Source organism: Dermacentor silvarum, chromosome 1 (assembly GCF_013339745.2).
Source record: "Dermacentor silvarum isolate Dsil-2018 chromosome 1, BIME_Dsil_1.4, whole genome shotgun sequence".
Taxonomy (NCBI): domain Eukaryota; kingdom Metazoa; phylum Arthropoda; class Arachnida; order Ixodida; family Ixodidae; genus Dermacentor; species Dermacentor silvarum.
In genome coordinates this window covers 348,006,404-348,022,916 of record NC_051154.1, presented here as the reverse complement: position 1 = coordinate 348,022,916, position 16,513 = coordinate 348,006,404, and the positions used below count along the sequence as shown (strand labels likewise).

Genomic DNA, 16,513 nt, shown 5'->3' with positions numbered 1-16,513 from the left:
CTTGCGGTAGAATGCTCTCTAGGGGGCCCATAACAAACTCCGGTGTATAACCAAAATTTGCTATGTGGCCTGGTGAGCGGCCCTTTAAGTAAAGGGAACTAAGTCCATAGTGCAGTTTCGGATACGCCGGAGCTAATGTGTAGTTTTGTGGTGTTCGTGGTTTTGTGGGGTTGAGCTACACTCCAAAAAAAGTTTACCCCCGTTTGGGTCGTATCTTGTCCCCAAACAATAATAGTCAACTGTCCTACTTGCGTTTCCTTTCTTGAAAACTCAGCGCTCGCTACTTTCCTGCCGAGAATGCTGTGTCACGCTCATAACGCGCAAGCCTTTCGTGACTATAGGAAGTACCGGGCTCGCAGCGTTAAAGAAAGGAAATGCGGACAAGACAGATGACGATTATTGTTTGGGGACAAGGTACGATCCAAAGGGCGTAAACGTTCTTTTAGAGTGTATAAGCGCACAAAGCAGGAGCACTACTCCACATCAAAGATTAGTAGACAGCGTATACCTTCACGAACAGAAACATGGGCTGAGTTCAACGACACGTTTAAAGCGAAGCTTTCTTTGTGACCCCCCTGCACCTGTCTTGCAAACCATGGCTGCCGCCTGCTGCTGCTGCTCATGGGTTCTCGCCGAATGGCTCACACTCGCCTGCTGGACAGCGGCGCCATCTAGGAGCGATGGCTCACACCACTTCGCCCGCAGCTGTGGAAGGTAGAGGGGGGAAGCTGGCCTGCTCATGTCGGTCGTTGGTGGAGAGAGTCGTGCATAGCCTCCTCGATAAATGGCTATGAGAGATGCGCGGCTATGAGGAGGCTATGAGAGAGCAAGCGGGCCGTGATGAGACGCGATGAGACGGGAGAGAGGGCACCGAAGGAGATAGCCTCACGTTTCACGTGCGTTGCGCCGCTTGGCAACAGCCTGGACGGTCGCATCTGCGCCTCCAAGGGGAGGTCGGGTACCCCAAACAAATGGCGCAGGAAAGCCAGCTTGCCTCTTTCAACCCCTATAACGCTGGTTGCCTTCAAAGGTGCAATGTGTTGCAGAGCTCCTCGTTTGGGGCATCCTTAATTAAGCCAGATGAGAAGGTGCGTGTGAACCCTGCCTCGTAAGCTTCGCTGTATATAGATTCCAAGATGGCGCGTTGGATCTGCTGCATTTTTTTAATTATGCAGGCTGCATTGCGATAAAGATAAAAAACAAACAGTTCTCCGCATTGAAATTGTTTTATTGTGCAATTAGCGCTGCACTTTATTTCACCATTCATTCACCGTGTATAAAACACGACTTTCACCTTTATTTTCGTTATTCCATGTGGTTTAATTGAGTGATGAACAAGCATTTCCTAACACATGCAGCTCCACTTATACGTTGGTTGTGTGATTTTCAGTCATGAAAACACCTGGATCTTCCATACGATTACTTTGGGCTTTAGGATATAGTTGTCATTCAGCCTTTCTCTGTGTTAACTTCTCATATATATACCCTCCCATACTTTCTCAGGTTTTTTGGAATGGTATGCGATCATGACTAGCATTTGCAGAGGTCATAAATAGATCTTTGATACGCCTATAAGTGCCGCTGACAACGGCCGCACTTCTGGATTTATTGTCCTCTTCCAACATGTGCCGCGTCATGTGCGCGTAGAGCTTGCAGGTCCCACTCCTCCCTGAAAACCGGTGGCGGAAAGTTTTCTGGTGCCTTTCGGCGTCACCAGGTATACGAAGCGTTTCTGCTTCACTCTATTTTGACGCTCTTCAGCAGTAACATCACTGAAATCAGGTCTACGGCGGCGAATCACAAACACTTCATACCTTAATCCCTGCCCGAAGCATACGGGTCAAACACTGTCACCTTTCGTGCGCAAACTTCCACTTACGCATTAGGTTCACGGTGCAGATAAGTTTGCAAGTGAAAGTAAAATCTACTCCTGACACTATTCTAGAACATTTTAGGATTACACGCGAAAAAAAAAACGGCAAAGGGGGGCGGAGAGGAAAAGAGCAATAAGGCGATCCGCTTGGTTGCCCAAACTGTCGAAGCTTCGCACGGAGTTATATATCTGCTATTCAAGGCCATATCCAACAATTATGAGCTGACAAGTGGAATCGTCCCACCACTGATGGGAGGAGGTGGCTTATTGGGTATGAAAAAATATACAAAGCCCTGAGAGTATAAATGCAGTGTTTTGGTAGTAATGCAGTGTTGTAACTAAAGCGCAAACACGAGACAAAGTAACAGAGTGGGACACCAGGTAACGCACTGCGGTATTTGGTTGTGTTGCATTGTCTTGTGCTTGGCTTTCAGTCAAAATGATTGTACAGGACCCGTTTAATGGCTTTCATTTTTCACGTATTACGCGTCCGCGTTTAAGGTTCTACGACACGGCTAGCTTAGGTCTGGGATAACGGTGCTGTAGTTGCCCACAATGGCATGCGACGCCCACTCAGCTTCTTGGAACATGCCAAAGATCGGGTCTCCAAGCACGCATGTCAGTAGAACCGTGACCGCCATGGTGATGGTTTTAGCCAGGAATCCGGGTAGCACCTGCGAAGTAAACAAGCGGCCGTGTATTTCAGTGCACCTTTCCTCCGACTCAAACCACATACTAAGATTCAAAGCCATGTACCACGTTCACCACGACCGAATATTGTTCAGGTAGGAATGCTTCCGATTCCATAAGTGCCCATGCTGCATAACTCGTCGAGTGGTGCGCAAATGAAATGTCATAGGTATACCACCTCAAACCACGCGCGTCCGTGCCTAATCTCAGACAACAGCAATCTGAAGCATGTACGACTGAGTTAAGCTCGAGGAGGACAAAGGAGATGGGGAGGTTAGCCAGCGTATAAACTGACTGACTACCCAGCGCTGCGGAAAAGGAGTAAAGGGAAGTAAAGGTGATAGAAGAATAGGCGAAATGACATGAAACAAAAAGAAAAAAAAACGGCACTAACTGCGATGTAGCCCACGACAACTCTCAAAGCCTGGCACTCACCTCAAGAAACACAGTGGCGTATTCAACGCCTTCTGTACTGACGACGGTATAGAGCAGTGTCCCAAGATTCTCTCTTTCAACAAGGGACGATTGTTCAGTCTATCTATTGCGGTCGAACATTTTTTTTCTTTTTTTTCTAGGCTGACTAGAGCGAAGGCACAGTTATCCCAGCCAAAGTTGTCGCACGTAGGCTTGTGGGCCATTTCGATGTTGAATGAATAGGCATTTCTGAAATGCTGCGGCACACGCACAGAAGTGTTTCTTCAGCTCGCTATTTGCCAGGCGGAAGAGTTGGCTATAGACGCCGATTCAAGCTATGGAGACTAGTGAGAGGGGAAAATTGTCATCCACCCGAACTATAGCACGAAGCTTCAAAGGAAACCCATGCGAGTTTCTCTGAAAGAAGGCCCCGCAGTTCAAGAAAAATTCGCCCTGGTCCGGGATACTTATCTCGGATGCCTATGTACTTTCCTCCACCTTGCGGGCTTGCGCAGAACTGATTTACCAGATGGAGGCAAATGTTGGTCTGTCGAGCTTCACTGTGCCAGTGCATAAGATCGCACTCTAGTGAGCGAAGTATTGAAGTGAACGTTGAAGCTGAATCGGTTCTCAGCAGTAGTATTGCTATACATTGGACACCATCGTGGGCAGATCGGTTGGCCTCATCTGCATGGTAATTTCCGCAACAGTCTGGTATCCATTGATGCCAGACTGTTGCGGCAATTACCATGCAGGTGAGGCCGATGTATCAATATTTTTCTGCGATGTCTTTCGCCATTCATGTCCTGCGACGATTCTCTACAACGTTTCTCGCACTATCTGTGAAGCACAAAGAAACATGAGCGCAGACAGATCTACGCATGCTTCTACAGTAGATGCAGATGTACATAATAACAGCCTAAATATGAGAATGAATGCGGCACTATATGATGTGCTGCAAACGTTGACTCCCATTAGGCTGCACTGCTAATTATGCAGAGTGTAGCGAAAACATGGTCCGGAAAATGATAGACACGCTTACACTGTTTCAATTACTTTGTAAATAATGCGATACCAACAAATCAGTCCACTATCCATCCCTGAGTACACCGATCCTCTGGAGCCTTGAAAGCTTATTAGCTGCGACAAAATGGTGCGGTGGTCAAGTGTGTTCTCTCGTATGTCCGCATTGCTGAGCAATGGCTTTAGCTTCCCAAAGTCGGTACAGCAGTGATTAAGATAGTCCCGTACTAATACCAAACCCTCAGTCCGTGCTTTCTGATATCAACGTACCATTTCCATCAGGGTCAGCCGACCCTGCTCGTACACCATGGCGTTCGCCGGCGTTCCCACGGGCAGTAAGAAAGCGTAGTTGCTAGCAATGGTCGCCGGAATCAGGAACAGCAGCGGGTTCACATGCAGATCCTTCGCCTTGAGCAAAAACACAGAAAAATGGTGAAGAGAGCACGATTTTAATGAACGAGTTCGCAGTTTCAGACAGGCACTACTTTGTACTTAATTTTATTTCTGTATACTGCGCGTTCCTTACGCCGAGATCAGTCGGTAGGCACTCTACCTTTTTTCGCAATAATTGCCGTACACTGTCACGAAGTGCGTTTGCGATGTGTACTCTAAAGAGAATCCACACCTCTTGGGGCTTATCTTTTTCCACAGCAATAACCGAGATACATCTTGCGTTAATTTACTTTCTTTAACGCTGCCCTCCCGGTAGTTTCACTGAAGGTCAAGAATGGAGTGCGCGTACCAATGTGACATAGCGTTCCTGAGAGGAAAGTAGCGAGCGCTTAGTCCTAAAAAAAGAAGCGCACGCAACATTAATCACCACTATTATTAGGAAATATATAAAATAACCCTCATAGAGTAAACCTTCTAAAGGTATGCATGAGTATTTCGATTTCTTAACTGCAGATAATACTGCCTTTTCGTTGTCTTTATGCAAACCTAACTCCTTGCATTTTTCGCGAGGGGATCAAGATAATACGTTAGCAAATACGGCGTTGTGTAGTACTCCCTCCATGGTCTAACCTTTTTTTTTCTTCGTGTGCCAGTGTAAACTCATCCTCTCGACCTAGTTTGCAAAATTTACACCGCAACCACAAAAGAAGGCACAGTGACACTCCATAACTGTCTGCTTACCAATTCATCAAAAACTGGCAGGAGAACGGTACACGTTGCCGAGTTGCTGACCAGTTCAGACATAAAAGAAGAGACGATGCTAAGGCAGATCATGAGTGGCACCGGAGGCATGTGGCCCAAAGTGGCGAGTTTTTGGCCCAAGAGTTCCGACAGCCCAGAAACCTGGAGATGTATAGAAAGCGATATCAGAGAAAAAGGGGAGTTGTGAAGAGACCACCTGGAAGTAACACTTAAGCCCACTCCTACTGAAAAATATTAATATTCTCAAATTATAAAACAGCGACACAAGAAGAACTACAGAATTATCTTCTATCCCTTATTCTAACGTAAGCCGAAGCAATAATTGTTCTGACATGAGCATCTACCCAATCGCCAATGCGAATCCGGCCAGTACGCTCAACGACACCGGTGAAAGATTCAAGTTTTCGGGACAACGAAGAATGTGCCGAGTGAAACGTGCCTCGCAATCTATAGCTGCTCCCTTGGCGGCGACCTTGAACGGTGTATTGAGCTATAGTAAACCATGCGCACTGGCATTGAAAAAAAAACTAAATCCCGATAATTTAAGTGCCAAAACCACGACATGATTATGAGGCATGTCGTAGTGGGGGTTTCCGGAATAATTTTGACCACCTGGTTTTTTTTTAACGTACACCAAATGGCGCGGTATACGGGCCGTTTTGCATTTCGCCCCCGTATGAATGCGGCGGCCACGGCCGGGATTTGATCCCGCGCCCACTGCTTTTGAAATAACTGTGGGCCACACTATGTTTAAATAAGCCTGCGTCTGACTGCCCCAAACCTCCCCGGCTTTTCAAAGGTGACTTTCTGCACCACTTGAAAGCACTTGAATCTACAAAGTGCAACAATATATGAGTTGCAATGTACGGGAAATAAATGACAATCTAGTTAACCACTACGTTTTCAAAATCACATTGGCATCATCTGCGTGCTGGCTCCTGCTTTCCTCAAGATGCAGACACTGTACGAAAAAATAAGATAATCTGTAAACATTGAATTTCCAAATGACAGCACCTTCTAAGCCAATTATACCTGCACCAACTTTGCACACAGGTCAAGAATTTAGAGGTGTCGCTCTTTGGACATTCTCTACCGCAAAGACCTAAAGGAGCCATTCTATTTGAAGCCATCGTGTTATAAAGAATACACACACAATGACAAGCTCAAGTTTCAACATGCGGCAAAGCACGGGACCTATAAAGTAAAACTATTCCATTTTTATTTTATTCCAATCTCTTGACATGAAATTTACCTAAATGCCAACGCAAGCATCGAGCGGTGACCCACAGCGTTGTTTGAACAGCACAATCAAACGCTCTCTTCATTAATAGGAGGTCACTTTTGTTTGTTTCCAAAGCGAATAACATTGCCTACCTTGGCAGGTTTTTCTTATCGAATTGGCTGACAAGAGACAAGAAAGTGCACAGAAGTGGAGAGGGTGTCGGTTGAGTCGAGCCAGCGCAGTGAAAGTAGATAATCGGGGAGGAGAGTGGTGCCGGCGTCTGCGATTGGTCCATTTCCCCTTGCTTAGCTTGCGGGGGCTGGTTGAAAATCGCGGCGGCTTGCAAGGGGAGGTTAAAAATGTGGGTAGAACGGATCCTAAGCGAAGAAGAGTTAACAGAGCGATGTCGTATACTTGCGGAAAGGGCTAGACAGCGTTATACTGCTACCCAAATATTTATCATACGCAAAGAAACCCATGCTCGCCGGCAGCTACGAGTAGCCACTGCCAGAGCGATCGGCAGCCAGCCATCTTAAATTCCTTTCGGAACGGGGCAATCTCCGGCTATTCTGAAAATATTCCAGTTTTGTTCGGCATATTATTGCATCTTTACTGCGTACACGTCACTTTGACGTGGTGAGTTCTCGTGGTTTTGTGACGTCACGTGACACATAGGCAAACTGAGCCGGTATTTTGTAGCGATGCCTTATGCCTTATTCTATACTAGTCTAATCATCCACCGCTCACGGCCGGCTGATCACGTTGATAACGTGAGCGGACCGTCGCTCTGACCACTGATCAAGCGCGAAAAGCGCGAAAAGGCATTAGCATCCGAAAGGCATCGCTACAAAATACCGGCCCTGGGCACAGCCAGAGAATTTTTGACCACTAGCGGAGGGCTAAGGGCGAGAAAGGCGTACAATCGGAAATTATTATTTTTTGCTTCTGTTCGCCCTAATCGAGCATAATCAGTGTGCACACGTCATATCAGAAGACTGTCGTCGCAGTTTTCGTGACGTCGCGTGACACACTGGCGATGTGGACACGACGCGAGAGCGTTTGGCCATTTGTGAAAGGCTAATGACAGAAAAGGAATAGAACGGATTGGAATAGTTTTACCCTATAGCACCCCATTTGTTGCAGCTCGAAGCCCCTGACTAATACAGAATTCAGAATCTTTCATCAGCTATCTTTAGTTCGGTGGTTGATTGGCCCATATTTGGTGATCCATATTAAACGTGAACAGCGCAAAAACAGCCCGTCCCATCTCGTTTTCGTCCCCGTGCTGCTTTTGCGCTGTTCCCGTTTAACAGCTATCTTTAGTCGTCTGGTTCAACCACCACGATATGTTTGTCCGTCGATGTGCTGGGTATAGCTACATATTATAATATATAAAAAAAGAAAAATCCCCTACATTGTTTTGTTGGGCATGCATTTAGTAAAGTGTATAAGCGTATATCGTGACTGCCATAAAACGAGGCAAATTTTCATGTAGCCACCTCGTCAGCAACAAAAGCTTATCGGGGCGCCCAGGAGAGCGCAGTTTCACAAAACTAAAGTCGCTGTGAGAGCATGCTAGGCTGTAGTCAAAGGACATCTTCATTAACGAAGAAAATTGCTCATGGGAGAGGTACCAAATTTCTCTGTGTGGCACGACGACGTTTGTTATTATGCATTCTACATATTACATGTACTTCATGGAACTTCATCGGTGACCGAAAGACTTAGCATTACGTTTTTCATGTCAGTGCAGCGCTTGAAAAGACAGATTTTTTTCAGTACTAGACACATAATACACTAATGGCATCTTCGGCTGGCTGTTTCGGAGCGCTCTACACCGCTCTCGCGAGCGGCTTTGTCTTCGGCTGGTTGAAAGAGGGTGGTGCGCGCCTTGCGTTCGGCTGGTTTTTTTTTTCGATCGCTCTCCTCCGTCTTCGAGCGCTCTGAGGCTACATATATCCGCGCCCTGTCGTCGGAGCAGTCGTCGAGATGAGAGCGTTTCCAGCAACGTCATCACAGCACAGCGTCGCCGTTCTTGGCGACAGTCCACCGTAGCCAAGGCAACTAGGCCACAGCATGATGGCGTCTCAACGAACGGTCGTGCCACCGGCACATCCACCGGTTTAGCTTTGGATTGGTGAAATATCGGGTGTTTGCAGTAGTCACGTGGTTTCACATCTGCCATTTCCTCTTCTGAGAGCGAGTCACACGTTCGGCTTGCGTGCTTGTCCTCTACTTCTGAGTCCGGGAAACGCCGGATCTGCACAACTCTGCTTCGGTGGATGAATGCGATGAGTCGAAGATACCATAAGATACAGCTTTTTTGAGCTGTACGTATTCGAAATAATGAGGAGTTACCGAAGATTGGTAGTGTGATTTTTTTTTTTCTTGACACGCTTTACACCAAAAGCAGTATTATCAGTGGACATTTCAAAAAGCGAAACTTGTCCGTCGCATTAGTAAAAACGCAATGTTATCAGTACGCGGCAGCAGAGGCGTCAAAATAGCGTTGCATTAGCGCATCTGGAAATAGCACTTTGCTTACCCTCATGCCTTCGGCGATGGCGAACCCGCTGCCAATCAGTAAAATGACGCTCCACGGCAGCTTGGCTTGCACCATTTCCCAAGACAGCAATGAAGGACTTCTGGCACCTTCCCATGGTTTCGATGGAATCATGAACAAGAGGATCACCGGGATGGTAACTGCTGTGGCGTCCTTGGGCTTTCTGCAGTATGAAACACACGCAAAAGCCCAATTATTACGGAAGGTAAGCATTCGCTTGCGATAAAGCATCTCGTGTATAGTTCTTGCTCTTTGCACACCATATTTACCCCTTCCAGGTCAGTAAAGAATATCAAGGTTTGAACTCCTACACATTGGCAACGTTTCGACAAAGAAACCCGTTACTTCGAACACTTTTTTTTATTACGTCACTACGGATGCATTACCTGCCCAGGCGGACATCATTTGCAAGAGAAACCAAAGCAATTCATCCACTAATAAAGTTAATTACATGAAATCACAACTGATTTCCGAACTTTACAGCACATGCTTATATAATGTTGAAGGCAATCGTCATAAAAGTCTGTTTGAAGGTTTCTGCATTTAAAGATGGCCATGTCGGCCGAAATAACTAGCGCCAAATTATTCGTTAACTTTACGTAATCACGCACGCGGCACCACGTGCGTAAAGAGCACACAAAACTAGCCCGTAATTTTTGTGTGTTAATGTGGAGTCGACAATTATTCGGTATATCGCGAATTGGGGACACTGGGCAGTAAGGAGTTAATTAGTGAATGGGTCGCTGTGGTTTCTCTTAAGCATTATTTAAGTGTTCCCAGTAAAAAAAAAGAAACTATATCTACTAAAGTACCATGTGGTAATACTATAGTAGTACTACATCGTAGTACTATATAACTACTCGTTTGCAGGACCGCGAGATGGCGTTTTGGACTTCGTATTAGTCATTCAGTCAGTGAAAAGACAGGAAGCGATAAAACCATGGACACATGGAACTACGCTAATCAGTAAGTGATTGACTATATCAAGAAAGGGTCGTGCGATTTCGACAGATACTCACATGGTGCCAAAATAAGTAGCCCATCCCCTGGCGAACATAGGGTCCCGGAAGAGCCAGAGGAACACCAGAAGAATACAAAGCAGTAGAACGGCGACCTCGTGAAACCTGCGGTATGTACGACCAATGGAATATAGTTTGCACATGGGGGTTCAAAATTAGGATAATGATTAGAAGACGTGGGGAATGTTAGCTATTATCCCCAATTTTGTTTTGCTCACACGGTAACACGGAGAAACACGTCTGGCTGTCGACACTAATCGTCTGGGCGCCGTCGGCCAGCACTTTTTTCTTCCGAAATATGTACGCCTACATGTCCCTCGAGTCAGACGCACCAATTTTGTTTCGCTAATCAACGTCCTATGCAGCAGCCAATGAATCCTTCATTGATTACGTATCTCCTCAAGTTTCTAAAAGCGTATGACCTTGAGTCCCGTCAGCTAGCTTGTGTACGACTAAACAAATGAACAGGCAGCCGCGGCGTACTCACTTAGATCTAAAGTTTACATTTGATTACAGAAGGGCCTTTCTAACAGCATGATTTCTATTATTTGCGCTGCCAAGTCAATGCGGCTGCGACGCGCGTTCTGTGCACAATCCTTATTTATGCGCTATTTATATTACCGCCCTGGAGGTTTTCAGTACACGAATACCTAGTTCGCGGCGCAATAGCGCCTCCCTCCGACGTTAGATTCCTACAGTTTTATCCTAATGCGATTACTAACTATTCCAAAGCCTTCCAAATAGGTTTCAAACCTAACAATCGAGATTGTCGAGAGTTTTAAGGAAGTAAGCCTCTATAACAACCTTAAAACATTGATAGCTCGATAGTCAGAAAAAAAAAACGTTGTACATGCACCTGACATTTCATATGGCTTATAACATTTGTTGTCGAGTGTAAACTGTAGCTAAATATATTACTGTCATAATTATGGTCGGGAAATAAGTAGTTGGAATGTGCGTCTTCATTCCTTTTCTGTGTCGTCTACTTTCACGCCATATATCCTTGTAAACGTTAATAAAAAAGAAGCAACCGCTCAGGTTCGCGCTCCGTGCAACGTACTTGACGGGCCCCAACGCAGCGTAATTCCGACGAATGGCGGCCATGGTGTGGTTACGGCTTTCTTTTCCCAGGTCTGGGCTGAAACGGGAGAGCCGGGAGTAAACATTCTTGCAGAAATTTAACGCTGATCATGCTCGTACACATTACGATGTATTACATTTGCAAAAGAAAAATACTCATACGGGTGCATACGAACATACGTGCACCAGTCCTGTCAAAAGACAAATTGTACTACGCGGTGCCAACTTCAATCAAACCACAGGTAGGCAAAACAGCGACAACAGGACAAACCGCTCAGCTCGTATAAATATATTAGAATGCTCCTGCACGAAACAGCCCTAATAATTGGAGCCAACGCAATAACACACCACAACGGCAAATATACCAATCGTGCACATACTCACGGATAAGCATACACGCGCACTCACACAGCTGCTCGCAATGGAACACAGAACAAAAGCATGGAACAGAGAGGATGGAGAGCGCAGCTCGGCGTCATGAACCTGTATTTGTTGGTGAACAGAACGCAGTCCTTGATGGCTTAAAACGTAGAGCGACATAAAAAAAATCAAAGTATGGGGTTTAACGTGCCAAAACCCCGATCTGATTATGAGGTACGTACGCCGTATAGTAGATGGGTGCGGGGTGGATTTGTTGTAGTGGAGGCATCCTAACTTCTTTTTCTTTTTTTTTGTCTCAGCTATACTTAACTGCTCATTGTCTTGCTTATTTCTCCTGGTAGTGCTAGCGATACGCGCTCACGCCACATTTATCGTGTCTAGCTGCACACGTTAATTTGCTCAGATGGAGCGATTTCTGGGTTGCCTTTGCAAAGAGAAATGCACTTGCAGCTTTTAGCCGCCTCCTCCTCTTCACGGGCCGCTAACGCGAGCACATGAAGAGCAAACAATACAAAACAAATATAAACGTAAAATGTGAGTGACAGCGTTTCCATCGCGTCCCAAACAAGTCTCTCAACACATAGGTGCCCCTTCGCACCGCACGGAAGAGGCTCTAAGCTTATGAATATGTGGCACAAAGACACACAGAGGTACAAGACCACTCAAAACGAAAACATTAATTGCCACCCAAAGCAGCGGTAACTGACCATAGTGACGACGACTACAAATCACCGACGGCCAGAGGCCCCAAGGCCTCCTAGTGGAAAAGCGCGGTCCGCATCTACCGACTTTTTCAGTGAGGTCTTGAAGGCTGACACCAGGTTAAGAATGCAGAAATTGATTTCTGCCAGGATGCCGAATAAAAATAAAAAAAAACAATGACACCGCCTCGGTTGAGGTTCAACTCTCGGTGCAGTGTCTTTCAAGTTTCTCGGCACCCGTGGTCACTGTCAGGCAGCACGTTGTAACACAATTCTCAACAATACGGTGTGCGCAAGTTCTTGCACCTCAGGAAATACTGAGTACGGTGGAAGGTGTGTCTAACTATACAGCGTCGCATAATATTCACGATTTGGGTTATTGAGTTGTAAACAAAAATAACCAGCTCACTAACCAATGCATTAACCTTCGAAAGTAGATTGTAGAAAATCAGATGGCTCAACATAAACACAATTCCCTAAATTACTCTCTCCTAGAACGTTGTATATCGCTTTCGTTTCGCGTTTGTTCCACGAAGATAAGACATTCATGTGCAGTTATTACGAAAAATAAAAAAAGCTTGCCTCTTGCATCGGAAGAAAGCGGGTACCACGGCGAGAAAAATGAGGCCAGTTCCGATGAGTGCGGTTGGCAGGGCAAAAAACATCCACAGCGCATAGTCCACAGGTGCCCGATCTCCGTACAAGCTGAAGAAAAAAAAAAAGAAGACAGTACTACAGTTGTACGTATCCTGTCTTCTTGTGCGTCCATACTCGGGATATTTCTAAACCACGTAAATACTTTTCCGAAAAGGCAAAACCTGCGGCTCAACTGCCTAATTGTTCGTAAAGCCGTCAGTACAGTATACCGTTCCCCGTATCCTTATTCGGCGTAGCTACATCGGACTTTGTGAATTCACTATCGCCACTCACTCCTCGATAACAAACTTGAACACAATGTTCGAAGCGCCGCTCGTGATGGTTGCTATGGTGCCCGTGTTGGCGCCGTACAAAACGCTGAGGTAGAGGAGCGCGCGGATTCGGTGCTCGGTCGTCTTGTCCAGGAGAGAATGCCGGTTGCGCACCTTCATCGGTACAACCACATCGGGCTCCTCTTTATCCCTGCCGAAGAGCAAAAGAACGCCCCCTCGTGAGTTCATTCATTCGTCTATTGGTTCATCATCATACAAATATAATGTGAAAGGGGAGCAAGCAGCAATGGCGACAACATAACAATACAACCGAAAGTGTTTTGCATAAGCATTAAAAGTGAACTAAAACGAAGAACACACTGAGCATACACTGAACTTTGTATAACTAAGATACAATGGTTAATAATGAGTTGCATTAAAAGCAGCAGAAGACGAGCACGGGACGAAGTAAGGGATTGGTATTTTATAATAGGTAAATATTTATTCGATGAACAACGCCAAGAGGGAGGTTGTTCGTGGAATAAATATTTGCCTGTGACATAACATTCATTAGCAGCGCTGTTCATGAATAATGTTCGATCGAACGGAGTGGTGCTTATTAGCACCAGTGTTTTATTTTTTTTCTTTTACATTACTTCGACGATACACCAAACCCCGTGATAGGTAACTGCATATCGGCTTTATATTGTGCATCCATTTAAAGCGATAAATATAGCAGGTGAAAGGTATAAGCCTAAAATGGACAGCAAGACCAGAAAGCAGATTAATTCAGTTATATTATGTAAGGTTCGGAATAGGGCTAGTCCACGCAGGTTCACGCTGCGAAAACACAAACAATGACGGGACGATCTGCAGCGTTCACCTATTTTGCGTCATCTCTCGGCCTCACTGAATGCGGCAATGTTAATTCACTAAGGTGGTGTTATTACATTAACGATACACTTAATGTTTACATCGAAACAATTATTATTATAATAATTGATGATGACGCACCCATCCTTGTGTGGGAGGAGCTTGGTGCTCCCGTTGCTGGCAGCAGCAGCCGCAGCTTTCGCAACGCGTTCTCTCAATTCTTCACGCAGACCACGGTGGCCGGATCAGCAGGGAGATGGAAGGGGAGGGCAGAAACAGGCAAACCAGGATTAAACATTTCACAGACTTGCTTAAGTGTATACCATCAACAAAGCCTGAACTAAACGTTCAACAGGCATCTAAAAAAATGTCGCAGTTTCACCCGAAAGGCGAAGCATCAATTCCGATAGCCAATTAGTAGAGAGCTATACAGAGTAAGGAGAGTAGTTTTATCAGCTGTATAAACTTGGACATGCAGCAGCACCAGCAACGCGCAGAACTGTTGTCGACGCCGTCGGCGTTTTTTCCGCGTTCGCACGGAACGTGCGCGGCGTTGGTGACTGTTGCCGGTGCCACTGGCGGCGGCTCGGAGGTTTTTGACGAGATCAGAACGGGACACTCGTCAAGCAGCGTCGGAAGTCTATCACCTTCTCGCCTAGCAACGTTTTATATAAATGCGCATTTGGTGCCGCAGCTAAACATCGCTTCCCCTCCCTCCCCCCGTCCCCCCACGGCCTTCCGCGCGACGGAAGAAGTCGCGTTTGCTCTCCGCCGTGCGTTCGCTCCCCGTGAAAGCGCGCGTCCTTCGCGCACTTTCACTCGCACATACAGCATACGGCGCGCGGCGACGATTTCATCGCCATTGGGCTTTATACGAAACCTCACGGTGACGGCAGAAATCCGCTTGAAGTGTCCATGTAATTGCTATCGCAATAAAACATTTTAGCATCTGGGCCATCCGTGCCGGTAGCAAATTTTCTATTGGCAAAGAGCACGCGTGCACAGTCACATTGGATTTAAAAAAAATTACCTTTAAAGATTTCGTAGCGCGTAACATGAACTGCCTCCTCATGCAGGAAACATTTGTGCGCCGCAAGATATTTGAACATGCAGGGTGTACAGAAATGCCTTCAATATTCCTTAAAAATAAGAAGATGCTATAATTAAGCGATTTCTTATGCCACAGAAGCATACATTTTGAAGTGACTCGTGAAAGCAATTAAAAAACAACTACGAAAACTTGACTAAATAAATATTAATCCGTAGACTATGAAGATTACTCCTAATGCAAGACTTGAAGCTCGTCATCCGAGGAGTTCTTGACTGGTTTCAAACATTCAAAAAGCTGACACTGCTCATATCTCCTGCGTACTAAGTTTCAACGAATTTCATTGGGAAAATCAAAAGTGAACTGCCAAAGAGCACATTTCTCCCGCACTTAGCAGGTGCCCATGAGTGACGTTAATGCTTACGCATCACCGTCGGGTGAGCTCGAAGCGAGCGAAATCGCGGCCGGATAAGGACGCTCGCTTCATGCTTGAGAAAAAAGCCAAACCGAAACTTGATCCTCATGTGTACATTATTTGAGGCAGGTGGCGGCCACAATGGAATGAGTAATTGCTTAAAGTTTACTCACAGACCATGAAATGGTATTACCACTATTAAAGCGTATTCGTTTAACTACACCAGCATGAAACGTTAGAAATTGACAAATTCGTGCCCAATATTCAACAGGGCTATTTGAGCGTTGAGCTCAAATTGAGCTCAAAGCCACCAGTGCGAAGATCAGATAAATCCAGGTAGTAGCCATCACTCCCATGGCGGCTGAACGATGGCAGCGTAAGAGTTTCCTCTAGTAATTTTAGTTGGAAACACTACGGGCATTTGAATGTGCGGCGTGAATGTGCGGCGAAATAAGCGGCAATGTTTTTACAGTTAGACTTCGAGCAAACTGCGCTGCCTTCTTAAACATTTGTACTATTAGCCATTAAAACTATACAGGCTGCGTATTGATACATACGCGTACACTGTGTGCTCTTCAAGTCCGTATTTACACCTTCAAATGCCTTTTTTGTAGGAGGTTTGTGGATGTTAGTCAACAAAAAGAGTGGAAGGCTATAATAAGTCTATGGACTACCTATGTACGTTCTGAAGGCATATTAGCGACACATCTATCGATTTCTATAGGCTGTCTAATTATTTGTTGAAGTAATGCCCTTCAAATACTCGCTTTCAGAGATTGCATGACACGGTATAGCATTTTTTTCTATTACCGCCTCATCTTCGGCTAAATTAAGCAACGCATGAACACCGACAGTATCCGCGGAATAGTTGGAGCAAATAAACATCGCAGTTTTCGTCCGAAAGGTGCAGCTTTGATAGCAATCGATATAGTAACGCATTGGACAACTACATAAAGTAAGGTTCGTAGCTTTATCGGCGGTGTAAATTGCAGTAAAGATTCGCTTATTAATTAAATTACCAAGCCTGCCGTCACGCGCATACAGGCAAGCCTGACGAGATCTCACTCGATGACCACGAGCACTCGCTGTCACAACGCTCGTGTGATGAAGAGCGCGAACAGAGGTGAAGGCTCGGTGAAGCGAACGCT

The 16,513-nt window shown here is 45.8% G+C and overlaps 1 protein-coding gene across 1 annotated transcript in view; it reads right to left on the bottom strand.

Moving 5' to 3' along the window:
- Nucleotides 1-1,207: 1,207 nt before the first annotated feature.
- LOC119437403 (solute carrier family 13 member 5) overlaps nt 1,208-16,513 on the bottom strand; it is a 31,054-nt gene continuing 15,748 nt past the window's right edge. Inside the window, exons 5-13 of the mRNA XM_049662581.1 lie at nt 14,044-14,122; nt 13,052-13,240; nt 12,684-12,826; nt 11,020-11,143; nt 9,960-10,064; nt 8,923-9,103; nt 5,135-5,296; nt 4,271-4,408; nt 1,208-2,547 (exon numbers count right to left, since the gene is read on the bottom strand). Coding sequence (XP_049518538.1) covers nt 2,389-2,547; nt 4,271-4,408; nt 5,135-5,296; nt 8,923-9,103; nt 9,960-10,064; nt 11,020-11,143; nt 12,684-12,826; nt 13,052-13,240; nt 14,044-14,122 — 1,280 coding nt within the window. The 3' untranslated portion in view covers nt 1,208-2,388. The remainder of the gene's footprint in view (nt 2,548-4,270; nt 4,409-5,134; nt 5,297-8,922; nt 9,104-9,959; nt 10,065-11,019; nt 11,144-12,683; nt 12,827-13,051; nt 13,241-14,043; nt 14,123-16,513) is intronic.